At 48.4% G+C, this 22,474-nt stretch overlaps 2 protein-coding genes across 3 annotated transcripts in view; one reads left to right on the top strand and one right to left on the bottom strand.

Annotated features, from left to right (window-relative positions):
- The window catches only part of yipf4 (Yip1 domain family member 4), a 37,317-nt gene extending 15,328 nt beyond the window's left edge, over nucleotides 1-21,989 (bottom strand). Inside the window, exons 1-2 of the mRNA XM_033025119.1 lie at nucleotides 21,767-21,989; nucleotides 14,139-14,292 (exon numbers count right to left, since the gene is read on the bottom strand). Of these exons, the coding sequence (XP_032881010.1) occupies nucleotides 14,139-14,292; nucleotides 21,767-21,842 (230 nt within the window). The 5' untranslated portion in view covers nucleotides 21,843-21,989. The remainder of the gene's footprint in view (nucleotides 1-14,138; nucleotides 14,293-21,766) is intronic.
- exo1 (exonuclease 1) overlaps nucleotides 21,976-22,474 on the top strand; it is a 68,128-nt gene continuing 67,629 nt past the window's right edge. The window contains exon 1 of one of the 2 annotated variants that reach the window (XM_033025116.1): nucleotides 21,976-22,167. The gene's annotated coding sequence lies outside the window, so the exon portion shown is untranslated. Of the gene's footprint in view, nucleotides 22,187-22,474 lie in introns of both variants that reach the window. The other variant, XM_033025115.1, reaches the window with a different exon arrangement.

Here is a 22,474-nt window from a genome sequence, read left to right as displayed (position 1 = left end):
CAGCGCTGCCTGCCCGACCACCACGAGGCCGAGATGGCCAACATGAGGAGCAGCAAGAACATCCACTGCCTCTCCGACCCTCGCCACCTTCTCGGCCAAACCCAGACCCGGACCACCGAAACTGCCATCTCTCATCACCTCCCCGGGGCTGGGCCACCGTCGTTATCTCTTGTCACCTTCGCTGTCTCCACAGACACCGCTGCTGCTCTTGCCGACCCGTATCTCTACACAGGGGCCTCCACCAACAACTCCACCGACCCTCGCCTCTCCACCGGCCACCAGCGGGCCAGAGCCATCACCTCACCAGAGATCCAGGCTCAGCACCAGGCCCACAACCTTCACCATGCAGACGGCACGTGGTCTGGCTCTGCTGGGTCCTAGTGCTCCCCCCCCACCTCCTACAGGGAAGACTCATCAGTAGTGATAGGTCTTCCCATTCCCCCTCTTTTAATCCGCTTACACTGACCACACTCACTCACTAGTTAAAATCCCCCGTTTTTTTGTCTTTTTTTACAGTGGTGCCCAAGTTGGAGTGGCAGCACTGCACCCCTGGTTGTCCCCTAGTTTAACTATGTAAAGGCATTTTAGATTCCCATGTAGACAAAAATGCTGGAGAAACTCAGCGGGTGAGGCAGCATCTATGGAGCGAAGGAAATAAGCGACGTTTCAGGTCGAGACCCTTCTTCAGGCTGATGTGGGGGTGGGGTGGGGGGGACGGGAAGAAGAAAGGAAGAGGCGGAGACAGTGGGTTGTGGGAGAGCTGGGAAGGGGAGGGGAAAGAGGAAGAAAGCAAGGACTACCTGAAATTGGAGGTCAATGTTCATACCACTGGGGTGTAAACTACCCAAGCGAAATATGAGGTGCTGCTCCTCCAATTTGTGGTGGGACTCACTCTGCCCATGGAGGAGGCCAAGGACAGAAAGGTCGGATTCGGAATGGGAGGGGGAGTTGAAGTGCTGAGCCACTGGGAGATCAGGTTGGTTATTGCGAACTGAGCGGAGGTGTTGGGCGAAGCGATCGCCAAGCCTACGCTTGGTCTCACCGATGTAGAGCAGCTGACACCTAGAGCAGCGGTTGGAATAGATGAGGTTGGAGGAAGTGCAGGTGAACCTCTGCCACCTGCAAAGACTGCTTAGGTCCTTGGATGGGGTCAAGGGGGTAGGTAAAGCGACAAGTGTAGCATTTCCTGCGGTTGCTAGGGAAAGTGCCAGGGGAGGGGGTGGTTTGGGTGGGAAGGGACAAATTGACCAGGGAGTTACGGAGGGAGCGATCTCTGCGGAAAGCCGAAAGGGGAGGAGATGGGAAGATGTGGCCAGTGGTGGGATCCCGTTGGAGGTGGCGAAAATGTCGGAGGATTATCTGTTGTATGTGACGGCTGGTAGGGTGGATGGTGAGGACAAGGGGGACTGTCCTTGCTACGACTGGGGGGGGATGGGGAGTGAGAGGGAGCTATGGGATATAGAAGAGACCCTGGTGAAAGCCTCATCTATAGTCGAAGAGGGGAACCCCTGTTCCCTAAAGAAAGAGAACATCTCCGATGCCCTGTTTTGGAACACCTCATCCTGGGTGCAGATGCGGCGTAGACGGAGGAATTGGGAGTAGGGGATCGAGTCCTTACAGGAAGCAGGGTGGGAAGAAGTGTAGTCCAGATATCCATGGGAGTCAGTGGGTTTGTAGTAGATGTCGGTCAGTAGTCTGTTACCTTCGATGGAGATAGTGAGGTGTAGAAACAGTAGGGAGATGTCGGAAATGGTCCAGGTGAACTTGAGTGTCGGATGGAAGTTAGTGGTGAAATGGATGAAGTCAGTGAGTTCTGCATGGGTGCAGGAGGTAGCACCAATGCAGTCGTCAATGTAGCGGAGGTAGAGGTCGGGGATAGGGCCACGGTATGCCTCGAACAAGGATTGTTCGACGTACCCTACAAAGAGGCAGGCATAGCTGGGGCCCATGCGCGTGCCCATAGCTACGCCTTGGATTTGGTAGGAAATGGGAGGAGTCAAACGAAAAGTTGTTGAGGGTAAGGACCAGCGGAGGAGAGTTTCGGGAGACGGGGATTAGTTGGTTCTGCAGTCGAGGAAGAAACAATGGGCTTTAAGACCGTCCTGGTGGGGGATGGAGGTGTAGAGTGACTGGACATCCATGGTGAAGATGCGGGAGTGGGAGCCTGGAAAACTGGAAGTCATGGAGGAGACGAAGAGCGTGTGAGGTGTGACATAGGTAGGGAGGGATTTGATCGGGGGGGGGGGGGGGGGGGGGGGGGGGGAGATAGGATGGAGTTGAGGTATGTGGAAACAAGCAGAAACAATGGGCTGCCAGGACAGTCAGGTTTGTGGATTTTGGGGAGAAGGTAAAATCGGGCCGTGTGGGGCTGGGGAACGATGATGTTGGAGGCTTGGGAGGGCAGGGAGCTGGAAGTGATGAAGCCAGTGATAGTGTTTGAGATAATGGCCTGGTGTTTGTCTGTGGGGTCATGGTACAAGGATGAGTAGGAGGAGGTGTCTGAGACTTGGCGGCTGGTCTCAGACCAGTAACAATCAGCGCGCCAGACTACCACGGCACCTCCCTTGTCCCAAGGATAAGTAGGAAGAGAGTTGGCGCCTGGCCTCAATGTGGCATTTGGGATTGTGTTTAGAGTCATAGAGTGATACAATGTGGAAACAGGCCCTTCGGTCCAACTTGCCCACACCAGCCAACATATCCCAGCTACACTAGTCCCACCTGCCTGCATTTGGTCCATATCCCTCCAAACCTGGTCCTATCCATTTATCTGTCTAGCAGTTTCTTAAATGTTGGGATACTCCCTGCCTCAACTACCTCCTCTGACAGCTTGTTCCATACACCCACCATCCTTTGTGTGAAAAAGTTACCCCTCAGTTTCCTATTAAATCTTTTCCTCTTCACCTTAAACCTATGTCCTCTGGTCCTCGATTCGCATACTCTGGGCATCCACACGATCTATTCCTCTCATGATCTTATACATCTCTATAAGATCACCCCTCATCCCCCTGTGCTCCAAGGAATAGTCCCAGCCTACTCAACCTCTGCCTTTAGCTCCGACCCTCTGGACCTGGCAACATCCTTCTCTGAACCCTTTCCAGCTTTCCTATAACATGGTGCCCAGAATTGAACACAATACTCTAAATGCGACCTCACCAACGCCTTATACAACTGCAGCTTGACCTCCAAACTTCTATACTCAATACTCTGGCTGATGAAGGCCAATGTGCCAAAAGCCTTTTTGACCACCCTATCTTCCTGGGACTCCACCTTCAAGGAACACGCACCTACATTTCTAAGGTAGACACAAAGTGCTGGAGTAACTCTACGGATGAGGCAGCATCTCTGGAGAGAAGGAATGGACGACGGTTCGGGTCGAGACCCTTCTTTAGACTGATGACAGGGGAGGGGGGCGGGACAAAGATAGAATGTAGTCGGAGACAGTAAGACTGGTGGGAGAACTGGGAAGGGGATGGAGAAAATCACAGAGGAGGAGCAGTGAGAGCCTGAAAAAGGGGCTCGACCCAAAACGTCGCCCATTCCTTCTCTCCAGGGGTACCTATTAGATGGAGTGCAGGGACATCGCATTGATTAGTACTTCGGTCAAGTCAGTCGTGTGAAGTCCAGCAACAGGTAGAAAACCACAGTTTGCAGTTCCCCTGTCACTGATGAGAAGGGAACAAGCGCTGTAGAGGTGAGGTCAATCTGCCAGTAGGGGAGAAGATCGGTGGGCTGGAACCTAGAGGCCTGGGGCAAGTGAAAGGAAGGATTGGGAAACAGTTAATATAGATTGATAAAGGTGTTAGACAGGGTGAAAGGGACAGTGGAAAACAAGTTAGAGAAGGGGAGAGATTATTTATCAGTACGGTGCTGACAGGTTTGGAGTTATTGAGCGAAAGAAGGTGCAGGTTCTGCAATTGGTTAGATCTAGACGACAGAGATATAGATAGATCAGTGAAGTTTAAGTTTCAAGTTTAAGTTTCCGTTTTAATTGTCATATGTAGGTTAACACAGGGTCACAGTACAATGAGATGTACTGGTCACCCGAGCAATAATATAACAAGGATAAAATAAGATAAATATGACATTGTTAATGTAAAAAGACAATAATAAGATAATCAACACAACAGCAAAAAAACACACGTGCTAACAAAAAGCTAGTGAGCAGATATATAATGTGAAATATGTTTATGAGTTCCGAAGCCCGATGGTAAAAACTGTTCTTGGTACGTGCAGCTATGCTCCTGTATCGTCTGCCTGACGGGTGGCTGTGGTCCTTGATGATGCTGTGTGCCTTCCGCAGGCACCGCCGGTGGAAAATGTCCCGAATGGCCGGGAGACAGTTGCCAGTGATGTGCTGTGCCGCCTTCACCACTCTCTGTAGTGATTTGCGGCTGTGGGCAGAACAGTTCCTGTACCAGACTGTGATGCAGCCCGTCAGCAGGCTCTCGATGGTGCAACTGTAGAAATTTGTGAGGATGCTGGAATTCATGCCAAACCTCCTCAGTCTTCTCAGGAAAGAGCCGCTGGTGGGCTTTCTTAGTTATTGTGTCCGTGTGCAGTGTCCAGGAGAGGTCCTCAGTGATGTGCACACCGAGAAACCTGAAGCTGCTGACCCTTTCAACCTCAGCATCACCGATGTGAATGGGGAGGTGTCCACTCCCCTGCTGTCTCCTGTAGTCCACGATCATCTCTTTAGTTTTGCAAACATTGAGAGAGAGGTTATTTTCCTGGCACCAGCTGTTTAGTGCCCTTACCTCTTCTCTATAGGCCGTCTCATTTTTGTCTGTGATGAGGCCCAGGATGGTCGTGTCGTCAGCAAACTTTAAGATGATGTTTAGGAGAGGAGACAGTTAAGAAAGCAGTGGAGAAAGGCTAGAGTTGAGGAGAGAGGGGGAAGTCATATTTCGTAATTAGAGTTAAGAAGTCAGTTTGGAATACTAAGGAGGACAGCACCTTGGAAGAAGAGAAGGAAGAATCAGCATCTGGTCAGCACTTTATAGGGATCCATTTAAATTTGTTAGAAGAATGGTTAGTCAGGAAAAGAGCAGAAAGCTCAAAGCTTCAAAGGAAGTTAGAGGAATAATTACAGGACATATTCAGATATAAAAAAAGATTCAAAAATGGGTTCCCCTCCAGATATATCACCCCAAGGAGAGATAGAGTAGAAGATAGATGTTAGGCCACCAAAGTAGAATCTATAATAAAGCGTGCAAAGGCTTTTTCAGCCCAGGGCCAAATGGAGTCTGCTACCGGGTATATAAAAGTGTGCCTGGTGTACTTAGGTTCTTGTGGAGGCTCTTGCGAAGAGTTTGGGAGAAACAGGGTCATACCAAGGGTTTGTCGTAGAGCAGAGGGAATTTTCATTCCCAAGGAGAAAGAGTCTACAGAGTTAAGTCTGTTTAGGCCTATATGTCTCGTAAATGTAGAAGGCAAGATTTTCTTTAGTATAGTGGCACAGAGGCAAGTTATTTAGAAAGGAGCAGGTTAATAGATACCACAGTGCAGAAAGCAGGAATCCTGGGCTTAAACACATTGGTGTAATATGGCATCAGATTCACATAGCCAAGCTCGAGAGAAGTGATCAGCGTGTAGTGTTTTTACACCTAGCAAATGTCATGGAAGGGTTGGGGTTATTGAGATAAACCTTTGACAGAAAGGTTCCTTTGAGAGAAAAACAAGAAATGTGTTTTGCTCTGTTCCACATAGTCTTATTTGGATTGCTTTTTTCCTAAAGAATTTCAGGATTGTGATAGCATATTACTAAGATCTCCAAATGTGTACAGTGGACTTCACAACAGCATGGCAGAGACTAGAAATAGGCATTCTGGCAGGGTGTACTATTTCCCTGCTAGCTTTTACAATGGCGCTGGAACTAGTGATTAGAGCATCACGGTGGGGAGAGACGGCAGGTCAGACTGCACGTCCCTCCAATCAGGGCCTAAATGGAAGATAACAATCATTTGGTGACACCAATGGTAGTTTATATAACAAGGGCATTAGAGTGTTAACTGATAATCTCAAATGGGCTAGATTGACATTAAGCATAGTAAATCAAGTGTATTTATTTGGCTAGAGGGAAGGTGGGGGATAAAAGGTTTTAAATAGAAGAGGAAGAAATCCCATCTATAATGGAGGAGCCAGTTAAAAGCTTGGGTAGGTCATATAACAGGAAGTTGGATGACACTGAACAGGTTCTGCAACTTAGAAAATATGTTGACGGGCTGGATAGGATAGAGAAGTCAGGGCTTCCAGTCAAGTTGAAGTTGAGATGTTTGCAGTTTTGGATATTCCCTAGCTTGATGTGGCCTTTAACAGGATATGAGGTATCAATAACCGAGGTGAAAATGGTTGTATTAAAGAGAGTGGAGCTGAGGAACAAGAAAGGGATGATCACCTTGCTGGGGGGTGTACTACAGACCCCTGAATAGTCAACGGGAATTAGAAGAACAAGTGCCGGGAGATTGCAAACAACTGCAGGTCAAATAAGGTTGTTGTTGGGGATTTTAACTTTTCCAATATAGACTGGGAAAATCATAGCGCGAATGGTTTAGATGGGGTGCAATTCCTCAAAAGTGTTCAGGAGGGATTTCTTAAGCAGTATGTGGAGGCCCCCCATTCGTGAGAGGATCTATACGCTGGATCTAGCATTGGGAAGGGCAAGTTAATGAAGTGTGTGTGGAGGAGCCTTTTGGGACAAGTGACCACAGTTTAATTAGGTTTAAGATAGTTATGGATCGGGACGGAGAGGGTCCACGTGTTAAAATGCTCAACTGGAGTAAGGCCAACTTTGAGGGTGTGAGAGAAGGTCTCGCTCAAGTTGACCAGAGCAGGTTATTTGAGGCAAAAGCAACATTGGCCAAGTGGGATGTTTTAAAAGTGTACTGAAGAAAGCTCAGGATGTGTACGTCCCCATTAGAGTGAAAGGCAAAGCAGGCAAACATAAGGAGCTGGCTGTTAAGGGAAATGGAGACATTAGTCAAAAACAAGAAGGATGCATGGGACAGGTATAGGCAGTTGGGATCAAGTGCATCCCTGGAGGAGTTTCAGGAACTAAGGAGTAAACTAAAAAAGGAAATCAGAAGGGCAAAAAGGGGCCAGGAGATAGCTCAGGTGGATAGCATTAAGGCCAATCCCTAAACATTGTATAAGTACATAAGGGGGAAAAGGGTTTAAGACGGAACTGCAGATGCTGGAAAATTGAAGGTAGACAAAAGTGCTGGAGAAACTCAGCGGGTGCAGCAGCATCTATGGAGTGAAGCAAATAGGGGAAAAGGGTAACGAGAGAGAGAGAGAGAGTGGGATCTCTCAGAAATCAAAGCGGTCGGTCACCTCTGTGTGGAGCTACAGGAGATGAGCAAGGTGCTAAATGAGCATTTCTGCTCTGTATTTACCGAGGAGAAAGACAGTAGGATGGAGGAAATTGGAGCAGTCACTGGAAGTGTCTTGAGAGCAGTCGGGGTCACCGTCGAAGAAGTATTGAATGTACTGTCATGTTTGAAGGTAGACAAATCTCCAGGGGCTGATCTGATATATCCAAGGACATTGTGGGAAACTAGAGTGGAAATTGCAGGAACCTTGGTTAAGATTTTTGAGTCTTAAACACAGGAGAGGTGGCGGAAGACTGGAGGGTAGCAAATGTTGTGCCTCTTTCCAAGAAGGGCTGCAGGGAAAATGCTGGGAACTACAGGCCGGTGAGCTTAACATCTGTAGTTGGGAAAGTTACTGGAGAGTATTCTGAGGGATAGGAAATACAGACATTTGGATGGGCAAGGGCTGATTAGGGACAGTCAGCATGGTTTTGTACGTGGAAGGTAGTGTCTCACAAATCGGATTGATATTTTTTGAAGACGTGGCCAAAAAGGCTGATGAAATCAGAGCCGTAGATGTTGTGTTCATGGACTTCAGTAAAGCGTTCAACTAGTGGTGTGCCTCAGGGTTTGTTGCTGGGCCCGTTACTGTTTGTCATCTGCATCAATGACTTGGATGAGAACATACAGGGCAAGATTAGCAAGTTTGCTGATGATACAAAATAAATGTGGTTTTACAGATAGTGAAGATGGTTGTGAAAGATTGCAGCCGGATCTAGATCGATTGGCCAGGTGGGCGGAGGAATAGTTGATGGAATTTAATACAGAAAAGTGTGAGGTGTTGCATTTTGGGATGTTGAACAAGGGCAGGACCTACACAGTAAATGATAGGCCGCTGCGTTATGTTATAGAGCAGAGGGATCTAGTAGTACAAGTACATGGTTCCTTGAAGGTTGAGTCGCAGGTAGATAAGGTAGTCAAAAAGGCTTTTGGCACATTGGCCTTCATCAGTCAGAGTATTGAGTATAGAGTAAGTTGGGAGGTCATGTTGCAGTTGTATAAGACGTTTGTGAGACCGCCCTTAGAATATTGTGTAAGAAATAACTGCAAATGCTGGTTTAAATTGAAAGTAGACACAAAATGCTAGAGTAACTCAGCGGGACAGACAGCATCTCTGGAGAGAAGGAATGGGCGACATTTCGGGTCGAGACCCTTCTTCAGACTGGCGACGTTTCGGGTCGAGACCCTTCTTCTGAACTCAGTTCTGGGCACCATGTTATAGGAAAGATATTGTCAAGCTTGAAAGGGTTCAGAAAAGATTTACAAGGATGTTGCCAGAACTAGGTGTGAGCTATAGGGGTAGGTTGAGTAGGCTGGGTCTCTATTCCTTGGAGCACATGAGGATGAGGGGAGATCTTATAGAAGAATGTAAAATCATGAGGAATAGATGGGGTGGGAGATTGCAACCTTCATGTTGTCCGCCCTGTTTCGACAAATGCAATCAACCTGGTGTGCACATTTAAATAAGATCAAATAGAACAAGTTGTCCAACAACTTTAGGCTGTGTACGTCATACGCAAGAAGAAGAGGATTAGATCGGGTAGATGCACAGAGGCTTTTGCCCAGAGTAGGGGAATCGAGGACCAGAGGACATAGGTTCAAGGCGAAGGGGAAAAGATTTAATCAGAGGGGTAACTTTTCCACGCAGGTGGGTGTATGGAACAAGCTGCCAGAGGAGGTAGCTGAGGCTGGGACTATCCCATCGTTTAAGAAACAGGAACATGAATAGGACAGGTTTGGAGGGATATGGACCAAGTGCAGGCAAATGGGACTAGTGTAGCTGGTACATGGGCGAGTTGGGCCGAAGGGCCTGTTTCCACACTGTCTCACTCTATGACTCTATGAGAGGTTTAGCAGGAGGGACTGTGGTTCATGGAGGTGGGTCATGTCAGTTTCCTTATGGGGGCTACTTATGATGTGCTACCATCACCGCAGAACCTCAAAACAATTGGTCGGTGGGGATCCAGCGTGTCCCTTGTGTTCAGAGGTGGCAATGTTGAGGCATATTTTGTCAGGATGCAAGACTAGTCTTTCTCAGGGTCAGTATACTTGGCTGCATAACCAGACCAGTCTTTCTCAGGGTGAGTATACTGGCGGCATAACCAGGTCTTGAAGCGTATAGCTGCAACAACCGAAAGGAGGAGAGCACAGGTGAATTCTATATGCAATAGGTCTGAGAGTGTAGCAATTCATTTTGTTTGTTGGGAGCAAAAGGTAGAGGAGGAAAGTTTTCAGACAGGTATGAGTTAGGCCAGCTAAGGGAAGCCAATGATTCGGAGATGCAGGTAGATTTGGATGGAAAGTTTGTTGTTATAGAACTGACGTTGCCTTTGGAGAACTCAATGGATGAGACTTATGAATGGAAAATGGGAACATTTTGAAGATTTGACATCAGAGGTTGAGCAGCGAGAATGGAAAGCAAAAGTGCGTTCGGTGAAAGTGAGTAGTGGAGGTTTCGTAACACTTTCGACCATGTCACTATTTGGAGAGCAAGGAATTTGTGGACAGAGTTTGCATCAAGCCCTAAAGGATGCCAGAGGCAGCAGAGCAAGGCAGTAAGTGGATTTGGTGAAGAAACTGTCAGCTGGGGACAGAAAGGAAATGTATAATGTGTTCATAGTCATAGGGTCTTACGGCATGGAAACATGCACTGTGCCCCAACTTGCCCACACTGGCCAACATGTCCATTCTACACTGGTCCCACCTGCCTGCGTTTGGCACATATCCCTCTAAACTTATCCTATCCATGTCCTTGTCTAAATGTTTCTTAAACATTGCGATAGTACCTGCCACAACTAACACCACCGGCAGCTCGTTCCAGACACCCACCACACTGTGTGAAAAGGTTACCCCTCAGGTTCCTATTAAATCTTTCCCCCCTCACCTTAATCTACATCCTCTGGTTCTCAATTCCCCTACTTTGGGCAACTACTTTGGACAGTGCGTCTACCCGATCTATTTCTCTCATGATTTTGTACACATCTACAAGATCATCCCCCATCCTCCTGTGCTTCAAGGAACAGAGTTCTAGCCTGCTCAACCTCTCCCTATAGCTCAGGGCCCCAGAGTCCTGGCAACATTCTAATAACATTTATCTACGCCTTTTCCAGCTTGACAACATCTTTCCAAAAACATGATGCCCAAATTGTGGCCCCACCAATACAATACAAATTTTTTTTTATTGTCATTTGAGCCCCAGTGAGAATCAAACGAAATTTTGTTTCCACAGCCATACAAACAAAAACAATGTCCTACAGACATACACACAATTAAGTTCACACAAACATCCATCACAGTGAACCCACTGTGATGGAAGGCAAAGTCTTTTCTCTCCCCGCTCTCCATTTCTCTCCCGATGTCCAAGCCCCAGGCGGGTGATGATAAGTCCCACGGCCATTTTAGGCCATGACGGGCAATTTACGGCCCCGCTCCCGGTCTAAAAGTCTCGAAGTTGGAGCCCCCGGCGGGCGCTGTAATATCCCACGGCCATGAAGCCGTGCCGGGTGATGTACTTCCCCGCTCCGGGTCGTTCCAAACCCCGCGACACGGGCTGGAGAAGTCGCGTTGCGGGAGCTCCGGGAAGCGGTCTCTCTCTCCCCCCGGACCCGCGAGCTCCCGATGTCCCAGTCCACCGGACCTGCGGCTGCGGTGCTGGAGCCTCCGAGCCCCAGTAGTCGAGTCGCAGCAGCGAGTCACCACCGCTCCCCACGTTCCGAGGCCGGCCAGCCCCACGATGGTGTGTAGTCCGCACCTCCGCAGTCTTCCGAGCCCCCGGGTCGTTCAGGTTGGAGGCCGCTCCACGGTGCTAGGCCCCAACGACAACGGAGACCCGACAGGGAAAAGGTCGGGTCTCCCGAACAGGGAAGAGATTTCAAACAGTTCCCCCGCCCCCCACATATACACATTTAAAAACCAGTATTAAAAAACACCAAACACTACATTTAACTAGACAAAAAATAAAAAAAGACAGACAGGCTGTAGGAGCCGCTGCAACGAGTCGCGCCGCCACCAGGAATTGTGCTTCATCTTGTACATCTGCAACATGTCCTCCCAACTTCTATACTCAATGCTCTGACTGATGGCCAATGTGCCAAATGTATTTTTGACCACCCTAACTTAACTACCTGTGATGCCACATTCAACAAACTATGTCCTCTCTCCCCCCCCCTCCCCCCCCTCCCCCCCCCCCCCCCCCCCCCCCCCCCCCCCCCCTTTGGAATTGGGCTTGGTTTTCTTGGTTGAGTGCAAACCCTGGCATCATAGCACAACTACTTTGTGTTTCAACATTAAATCACCTTCCAGCACCTCACCTGCAATTTAATGATTTCTCCCAAGTCTCAGCAGGGCACCAACAATTTCCTCTCTAGTTTTCCAGCGACCTCGGAAATATTTGATCAGGCCTGGGAGATTTGTCTGCCTTTATACGCATCGGGACCTACAGCACCTCTTCGATGTCACATTGACTACTCTCAAGACACTTCCATTGACTGCCCCAAGTTCCTCTGTCCACAGTAAAAACAGAGGATTAATACTCATTGGAGGACCTTACCCATCTCCTGTAGCTCCACACAGAGTTGACCACTAAGATTCCTGAGGGGTCCCATTCTCTCTCTGGTTACCCTTTTCCCCTTTATCTAATTGGGATTAGCATTGCTAGTAACTGCCAGAGCTGCCTGTTTTTTGCCCTTCTGATTTCCTTTTTTAGCTTGCGGCCGAGAATGCTGACCTGTCAAGAGCTGGGCAGCAGCCAGCAGGAGATGTAAATGAGAGCTGCTGGATACACATGAAGCAGGCATACAGGATCATGTGATGTACTGTAGCTGCACAATGTGGGAACTTGTGGACCTACTGGTGGCCACACCTGCAGCAATCTGATTGATCAAATAACTTAAAGTTAACGACCTGGAGTGTAAACTTCAAACACTGTGGCACATCAGGGACGGGGAGGATTACCTGGACACTGTTTCTGGAGGCAATCACAACCTATTAATGTAACTGCTTGCTACTTGGCTGTGGTCAGGAGGAGGGGGTGACTGCTAGTGAGACAGGTAGGGGAATAGAGGGAAAAGCAGTGTTACAGGAGTCACGGCCCTTGAGCTTGTCAGGCAGGTCTGAGACTCTTGCTTCCTGTGCAGACGTGTGTGGAGGCTGCAGGAAGGATGAGCAACCTTACATGGAGACCATGGTTCAGGGGGCTATTCAAGAGCAGAGAGAGAAGAGGCACGTAGTTGTCATTGGGGATAGTATAGTCAGGGGAACAGACACTGTCACGATGATCGAGAGTCCCGAAGGCTGTGTGTCTGCCTGGTGCCCGGGTTCAGGACAGAGGAACGGAGTAGGAGGGGATGATCCAGTCATCATGGCTCATGTGGGTACCAAAGACGTAGGCAAAACAAGGAAAGAGGTTCTGCTGAGGGAATTTGAGCAGCTAGGAACTAAACTGAAAACGCAGAACCAAGAAGGTAACGAGCTAGGAGCAAATTGGCATTGGGTCGAGAAGATTAGAGTTGACGCGTGGCTCAAAGATTGGTGTTGGGGAAGTGGGTTTGAATTTGTGAGACAATAGCATCAGTATCGGGAAGGAGGGAGTTGTTCGGACGGGATGGACTCCACTTGAACCCGCTGCAAGTATGTAAGGCAGCAACTCTACCACTGCGCCACCATGCCTCAAATTATATTTGAATGCACGCAGAATATGGAACAAAGTGGATGGGCAGAAAGGTGGGGTTGATATTGTGGGCATCACGGAGACGTGGCTGAAAGAGGATGGGATCTAGGTGCAGAATATCCAAGGTTATACATCCTTTCGAAAAGACAGACAGGTGAGCAGTGGGGGTGGGGTAGCTCTGCTGCTAAGAAATGAAATTCAGTCCTCAGCAAGGGATAACATCGGATCAGAAGGTGTAGAATCCTTGCCGGGATGGAAGGGGAGGATGGAAGGGTTCCGTGGGCTGTTTATGGGTTAGTCACCTACAACTGGAGAATTGAATGCTCATGCCGTTGGGTTGAAAGGTACAGAAGTGGGATATGAGGAGCTGTTCCTCAAGTCTGTGTGTAGCCTCACTGGCAATGGAGGCAGCCCAGGACAGGAATGGGAACGGCAGCAAATGCAAGATCCAGTGCGTCTTGGCAGACTGAGCACTTGTCTGCCAAAACAGTCGGCCAGTCTATGCTTGGGTTTCCCCTTGGTTGAGGCCTTATTAGGAACACATGTCTTTTCAGCTCTGGCTGTTGTCAAACATGTTGCCCATCAAAAATCCCCCCACGCTTGTGTTCACCTATTACTGGCCATGTTGTCATGTGGCTCCTCTCGCAGCTTTCTTTGCCGTTCCCCCTGCAACTCGCACACAGACAGAAGGTTCCCCACCTGAATCATCACCTGCCCATGTTCTCCAGAGATGCTGCCCAACCAACTCTAGCAGTGTGTCTTTTTTAGGCATATATTATGTTCACCATCATTTGGTCGAGTCATTCAGTACGAGTCTAAGTAACTAGACAGTTCCAAAAAAAAACCAGTTAGCTCTATAAGACTTTGGTTAGGCCGCATTTGGAGTATTGCGAGAAGTCCATTTGTTGCATTGTGTTTTATTTGAGAAGTTCATCGTCTGTATTATTCTGCTCCCAACAGGTTTGAGAAAATCTTAATACAATTCATGCAATTTAGTGAAGTTTCTTATTAAGGCAGCCATCTCAACATCTACTTAAATATTCACTTCCTAAAATACTAATTATGTCAAACATGCACAAACTAAAATCTAAGGATAGACATACAAGAGAGGTTTTGAGTCCTCGGAATCTTCTTCCTCCACTTCCAGAAGCCATCCATATCCCCTTTTCCTGAGAAATGCAGTTGCTGATGAATCTTTCGTTGGGGCATTTTCCACATTAAGTATAACATCTGGAGAGTCTATTGAACCAGTGAGCTCTGCAAAAAGATTAAAACTTAAGATGTCAAGACAGTTATAATTCTTTAAAAAAGTGATGGCATTGATATAAATGTCACACACTTTATTTACTGACTGCACAAATGATGCAAGTTTTTTTTTTGAAGTGATGAGGAAAGTTGATAGGGCAGAGCATCTTGGACACCCCTTCAAAATCTCAATCAAATTCAAAGGATGTCATTCCCTAGGTGTATGCGGACCATGTCTAATCAGGCCTTTCCAAAGCAAATAAATCCAATGTTTAGTTTAGAGATACAACAGGCCCTTCGGCCCACAGAGTCCGCACCAACCAGCGATGCCCACACATGGACACCATCCCACACACACACTAGGCACAATTTACACTTAACCAAGCCAATTAACCTACAATCCTGTACGTCTTTCGAGTGTGAGAAGTGGCGGCGCTGTGAAACGGCTGCGGCTCGCCTGCAGTCTGTCTGTTTTTACTTTTTTTGTGTTGTTTTTTTTGTCTAGTTCAGTTAAACTTTTGGTTATTAGGTGGTGTTATGTGTGGGGGGTGGGCTGAAACAGGGCTTTCTGTCTCTCCCTTCGGGGGAATGCGACTTTTTTGTCGTATCCCCCTTCTCTTCCCCCGCCTGAGCTGAGGCCTAATGGCGGAGCTGGCGGCCTCCAACCTGCGACCGACCTCGAGGCTCCGGAGGTAGAGCCAGCCAGGACTTACCAACGCGAGGCTGGCCGTCTTCGAGCTGCGGCAACGTTCGGGCAGCGGCACGACTCGGTGCTCCGGTGAGGGCGGACGGCGCGGGGCTGAGACACTCCTGTGTGGGCGGCCCGGCTACTGGCTTGAAGGAGCTCCCGTGTGGGCGGCCTGGGTCCCGGCTGGAATGCGCTCCCGTGTGGGCGGCCCGGTGCGGGGCTGAGACGCTCCCGTGTGGGCGGCCCGGTATGGGGCGGAGACGGTGCTCCGGTGACTGAGGCGGCGTTCTGGCGGCGGCGACCTGAATCCGGGGCCGTACGCGGGCCAGTGGACGACATCGTCGGGAGCTTGCGGGTCACAGGCTGGTGCCTGTTTTCCGGAACTCCCGTGGCAACAGCTGCGTCCGCTGGACTGGAGGGCGGCAGCTTCGACCACCCCTGGGCCGCGGAGCTTGAACCGCGGGACTGACTTACCATCGCCCGGTGGGGTATCGCCTCAGCGCAGAGGGAGAAGAGGAGGGAAGAGACAGTAACTCTAAGACTTTTGCCTCCATCACAGTGAGGAGGTGCTTGGTGAACTCACTGTGGTGGATGTTAATTTGTGTTTATTGTGTGTTGTTATTATTACATGTATGGCTGCAGGCAACAACATTTCGTTCAGACCGAAAGGTCTGAATGACAAATAAAGGATTCAATTCAATTCAATTCAAAACCGAAGATCTTAAAGAAAACCCACACGGTCACAGGGAGAACATACAAACTCCGTACAGACAGCACCCGTAGTTGGAATCGAACCCGGTTCTCCGACGCTGTAAGTATGCAAGGCAGCAACTCTACCGCTGCGTCACCATGCCTCAATTCTTTCCAATAATTTTACCACCATTGATGCAAGGCTCACCAGCCTATTTATCTGGTTTATCCCTGCTGCCCATTTCAAATAAAGGTTCAACCCCAGCTACAGTCCAGTTTTTCTGCAATCCCCTTACCTGCGGCCAACAAACTTACAAAAATCGCTGCCAGATCCCCAGCTATTTTTTCCTTCACTGATCACAACATCTGAGAATATACCTGATCAAGCCCCAGGGATTTATCCACCCAAATACTTATCTCCAACATTTACTTCAGTGTTGATATTCTCCATGACTCACTAGCTTCAATGCCCTTGATGGAAAGATCACAAATGCTATTCAACCATACTCATCTGTTAGAATTGGGAAAGGAACATCGGCCAAGTGGGATGTTTTTAAAAGTGTACTGAGGAAAGCTCAGGATGTGTACGTCCCCGTTAGAGTGAAAGGCACAGCAGGTAAACGTAAGGAAGCTTGGCTGACGAGGGAAATTGAGGCATTAGTCAAAAACATGAAGGATGCATGGCACAGCTGGGATCAAGTGCATTCCTGGAGGAGTTTTGGGAGCTAAGGAGGAAACTAAAAAAGGAAATCAGAAGAGCAAAAAGAGGCCAGGAGATAGCTCTGGCGGGTAGCAATAAGGACAATCCCAAAAGATTTTATAAATACACTAGACTAAGTGGGACCCAGTTGGGTCCCATGTTCACACGGGAGGGCTGGTCCCCCAACGTAATATTCCACCTCTACCAATTCCAATATTGCTGGCCAGTGGGAGGGGCTTTCTCGCGCTAGTATGAGTGTTGTGGGCCGAAGGGACTGGTTTCCAGAGGGCTAGTATGGACATTGTGGGCCAAATGAATTCTTGGCAGCTCAGTCACTCTGGCCTGGTGGGCTGGCAGCTCAGAAACTGCCAGAAATTCTGCCCAAAACAGGTGAGAGACTGTGAGAGAAAAGGGGGAGAGGGTGGAGAATCAATTTTAGACATTTTTCATCTTTTTCTGCAGATCACAGCAATGAAGGAAGAAAGTCTATCCTGGAGAGGTTGAGTAGGCTGGGTCTCTATTCCATGGAGCGCAGGAGGATGAGGGGACATCTTATAGAGATATACAAAATCATGAGAGGAATAGATTGGGTAGAGTCTTTTGCCCAGTTGGGGAATCGAGGACCACAGGTTCAAGGTGAAGGGGAAAAGATTTAATAGGAATCCGAGGGGTAACGTTTTCCACACAGTGGGCGTATGGAACAAGCTGCCAGAGGAGGGAGTTGAGGCTGGGACTATCCCATCGTTTAAGAAACATTTAGACAGGTACATGGTGAGAGTAAGTGTTCGGCAAGGACTAGAAGGGCTGAGATGGCCTGTTTCCATGCTGTAATTGTTATATGGTTATATGATTATTCTTTGCCCGATCACAACCAACCAAATGTTCAACCAGGCTGAAGCAGGGTCTTGATCCAAAACATCACTCATTCCTTTTCTCCAAAGATGTTGCCCATCCCGCTAAGTTACTCCAGCATTTTGTGTCCATCTTCAGTATAAACCTGTAATTCCTTCCTGCACAAATGTTCAACAATCTGGGTGCTATAACTTGAACTTTTAATACAAATCTTTGCATTTGACTCACCCATCTTACCTACGCCCTTTAAAACTCAAAATTAACATCTTATTAGAACCTTATTTTTCAATGAGGTGCCTATTGTACAATGGTAGCACTACAACAATAGAAACATAAATCGGTGCAGGAGGAGGCCATTCGGCCCTTCGAGCCAGCACCGCCATTCATTGTGATCATGGCTGATTGTCCCCTATCAATAACCCGTGCCTGCCTTCTCCCCATATCCCTTGATTCCACTAGCCCCTAGAGCTCTATCTAACTCTCTCTTAAATCCATCCAGTGATTTGGCCTCCACTGCCCTCTGTGGCAGGGAATTCCACAAATTCACAACTCTCTGGGTGAAAAAGTTTTTTCTCACCTCAGTCTTAAATGGCCTCCCCTTTATTCTAAGACTGTGGCCCCTGGTTCTGGACTCGCCCAACATTGGGAACATTTTTCCCTGCATCTAGCTTGTCCAGTCCTTTTATAAGTTTCTATAAGAAACCCCCTCATCCTTCTAAACTCCAGTGAATACAAGCCTAGTCTTTTCAATCTTTCCTCATATGACAGTCCCAGGGATCAATCTCGTGAACCTACGCTGCACTGCCTCAATCACAAGGATGTTCTTCCTCAAATTAGGAGACCAAAACTGTACACAATACTCTTACCATAGCCCTATACAACTGCAGAAGAACCTCTTTACTCCTGTACTGAAATCCTCTTGTTATGAAGGCCAACATTCCATTAGCTTTCTTCACTGCCTGCTGTACCTGCACGCCAACTTTCAGTGACCGGTGTAGAAGGATGCCCAGATCTCGCTGTACCTCCCCCATACCTAACCTAACCCCATTGAGATAATAATCTGCCCCCTTGTTTTTGCCGTATAATCTCACATTTATAATAATAATAATAATAAATTTTATTTGCGGGCGCCTTTCAAAGTCTCAAGGACACCTTACAGAAAATTAACAAGAGAGAAAAAACATAGTCGGAGTAAAATAAATAATAAGGACATCACCAATACACAAATTAAAGACAGAATTCACTCCAAAGACAAATAATCAAAAACACAATGTGAAGGGAGAGCAGCGGCAGCTAAAGCGCGCCAGCGTCCACTCTCCCTTCCGACAGCCATCTTGGACACAAACTAACATATTCACATTACACACAAAAAAATCATCCCCCCACAATGGATACCACTGTGGGGGAAGGCACAATGTCCAGTCCCCATCCCCAGTTCTCCCAAAGTCAGGCCTATTGAGGCCTCCGCTATTGCCTCTACGGAGGCCCGATGTTCCTGGCCGTTCTGGCCGGGTGCTGTTGCCCCAGCGTCCGGAGCGTCCTTTCAGCGGCTGGGCCACCTGGACGGCCGCTTCCTAACTGGGGACCGTGGCTTCCGAAGCCGACAAGGCCGCGCCGGTTTGGAGCTCCCAGGCTCCCGATGTTAAAGTCGGCGTTGCCCGCTCCACTCCGCAGGAGCTCCAGCGCGTCGATCCAGCGCGTCGACCCAGGCAAGGCATCGCCCGCTCCGCTCCGCGATAGCGCTCCAGCGCTGTGCCGCCACCGAAGCCGAGGTGCTGGGCGGTCCCCTCCAGGAAATGGCGCTCCACGCCCGCTGGTAGGCCACGAGGACGGGTCGACGGGGCAGCCCGGAGAAAAAGCTGCCTCACCGACCAGGTAGGGACCTAGAAATATTATTACCCCCTACCCCCCACATTAAAAAGACTATCTCTCCCACAAACAGGGCACAGGACTAACTAAAACTGCCAAAAAAAGTGAATTAAACGGACGGCTGCTGGTTAGCATCCGTTCCCCAAGATGGCTCCTCCCACATTTATCTATATTATACTGCATCTGCCACGCATCTGCCCACTCACTCAACCTGTCCAGGTCACTCTGCAACCTCCTAACATCCTTTTCACATTTCACACTGCCACCCAGCTTTGTGTGCAAATGCAAGAGATAGAATTGCCAGTGGCAGTTACTGCTTCTGCACGAGTGATTTGGGATGGTTATAGATACACCGTGGAATCTGGCCCTTCAGCCCACTGAGTCCGCGCCGACCAGCAATCACCCATACACTGGCTCTATCCGACACATTAGCGACAATTTACAGAAGCTAGTCAACCTACAAACCAGTATGGAATGTGGGAGGAAACCAGAGCACCTGGAAACTCATGCAGTCACAAAGAGGATGTACAAACTCCATGCAGAAAGCACCCATGGTCAGGATCGAACCCGGGTCTTTGGAGCCGTAAGGGAGCAACTCCACCGTGCTGCCCTGTGACACTACTCTATTCTTCCCATAGCTATGCAATTACTTTCTATTCAGATACTTTTCCAGTTCTCTTTCGAATACAACAATTGCATCTTCATTCATTAATACTGTACAGTAGACTTTAACGCCTCAATCGATAAAATTATATTTCCTCACATCACTGAAGATGCTTTCCCAGCGCATCTAGAAGATGTATATTTTTCACCTGGAAGTCTGGCTCAGCCAATGACACCTAGGAATAGACTGGTGACTACTAGAGAGACAGTTGACAGCACGGAAAGACGGCACCCGGGACAGGCTGCGTTAGCACCCCAGTCTATGTCTTTCGTGAGAAAGACACCCAACAAACCTATGGAAAGGCCTAATGAACCACCGTGGCCTAAAAATCCATCAGGTGAGAATGAAATGCTCGGAGAAGGAGAAAGAGGTGCAGTGCATAGGCCTTGAACCTGGTGAGATGCAGGAGGAGCCCGGCCAGGACTCACCCCACAGAGCCTTGTCCCTCCATGCACTGGAGTCTCCCAACCCCTGCAGAGTAGTTATAAAGATGGATGATCCGTGGGCGGTTGCTACTGGGACGCAGGTTGGGGCCAGATCAACCCCGGCTGGGTCGCTTGGGCGAGGGTGTCTAATGTTGTGAGACCCGAAACACCCGATTACCCCAGGTCACCACTGAAGATGCATCCCAGCGCCTCTAGAAGATGTATATTTTTCACATTGGTTTCTTTAATTACTTTCACATTTAATACCCTAGTTTTGGTTCCACCACCATCAAGAACAGTTTCCTATTACCTATTTTGTCCAGACTCTTCACAATTTAAAATGTATTAGATCTTCTTTGGGCCCCCTTGGTGACACGGAGAACAACCTCAGCTTCTCCAGTCTATCCATGGAATCATTTTGGTAGCTCACTGCTGCAGTTGTATCTTTCCTGAAGTAAATACTCCAACTGGGGCCAAACCAGTCACAATCCTTGCTGTTGCACTATATATTTCTATTTATAGAGTCCAGGAACCCATGTGCTTTACTTTAAATGAGACACAAGAGACTGCAGATGCTTTAAACTTAACCATAAAACAATTTACACATTCATAGAGGGAAATAAAGAGATGGCATTTCAACTAAGACCCTTTTACACGTTTCACCTACACATTCGGAAATTGTGACCTGAACCTCTAAGATCAAATCATTAGTATCTATCACAAAAATTAGTCGTCCTTATTTTGATCACCAAAGAACTTTCATTTGCTCTTCACCCAGTCTAAAAAATACTTTTTGCCAACCCCCCAAATGCTTTTATTTAGTTCATTTTCTGTCAATGTTGTTACAACTATGAATTCAGAGACTCCAATCTTAATTACAAATGTATTAACATTAATTACAAATGTATTAACACTTTAATCAAACACCTTTGTTATTTTCAAATTATTGCCAGACTATTATGCCAAGGAGACATGCCACAGATTATACTGCCGTAAGAGTACAGATTGAGCCTCAAATTAGCTTGGTTTGTTTCTCGAGCAGACAAGTTAAACAGCTAAGCATATCTGGGCAGGTACAGATGTTATGGACGTCCCACTTCAAGGGGGAAAGGGCTTAACTGAGGGACCATCGCCCATGTATTGATTTTCTCTCTCTACAAATGTTGCCAGACCTATAAGGTATTACCACCATTGTTTGCGTCTATACTTTCATAATGCAGAAGCATTGGGTGGCAGCGGGTAGAGCTGCTGCCTCACAGCACCAGAGACCCAGGTTCGATCCTGGCCATGGGTGCTGTCTGTGCGGGGTTTGTACCTTCTCCCCGTGACATGCATGGGCTTTGCTCCGGTTTCTTCCCACACCCAAAAGACGTACGGGTTTGTAGGTATAAATGTAAATAGTACTAGTTTAGGATAGTGTGAATGTGCGGGGATCGCTGGTCGGTGTTTGCGCGCTGTATCTCTAAACTAAACAACAGCTTATACAAATATCTAATCACCCTGTCAGCGCCGATTGGCACCGGACACCCCGGCGGTTGTCATCACCCCAACCCCTGAAGCAGCCGCAGCCGCAGGACAACAATAACTTTGCGGCCTACCTTCACCGTCGAGCGACGAGACGAAGGTGAAGTCCCCGCTGTTGGCGGCGAAGTGCTGCCGCTGCAGGCCGCTCATTCCTGCGCCTTGTCTCGCCTCTAGCCGCGGTATTGCCCGGCCGCAAGCACTGCGACTCCTGCAGATGTTACAGCGCCGAGGCCCGAGCAACCATCACAAGCAAACCCCGGGTAGGCGGAGGAAACAAACCCCTCCCAACCACAGCCGGCATCACAGACACCAACACACCACCCCATTTGGTGCGCCTTGACCAATCTCCAGTGTGGAGGAAGGCATTTTGTGTGTATCTGAACCAATCTGAGTCTGCCTTGCTCAATAGTCACACCGAAAAGTGGCGCCAAATGTCGATGTGGGGTTTAAACGCGCGTCTGCACGGTTCTGAGCAAAGGATCTTTGGTTCTGAGGTGAGTTAATGTGAAAAACTACTCCCCTGCCCGCTGAAGCTAAACACAAACATCTGGAGTAACTCAGCGGGTCAAACGGCACCTCTGGAGAGAAGGAATAGGTGATGTTTCGGGTCGAGACCCACATTACCATATACAGTCTGAAGAAGGGTTTCGGCCCGAAACGTCGCCTATTTCCTTCGCTCCATAGATGCTGCTGCACCCGCTGAGTTTCCCCAGCAATTTTGTGTGTACCACCCACATTACCATCGCCCGCCGGGGGCTTTGACTTTGACTCTGACATTGGGA

Source organism: Amblyraja radiata, chromosome 8 (genome assembly GCF_010909765.2).
Source record: "Amblyraja radiata isolate CabotCenter1 chromosome 8, sAmbRad1.1.pri, whole genome shotgun sequence".
Classification (NCBI taxonomy): domain Eukaryota; kingdom Metazoa; phylum Chordata; class Chondrichthyes; order Rajiformes; family Rajidae; genus Amblyraja; species Amblyraja radiata.
The sequence above is the reverse complement of the archived record's forward strand: the minus strand, read 5'-3'. Positions and strand labels throughout refer to the sequence as shown.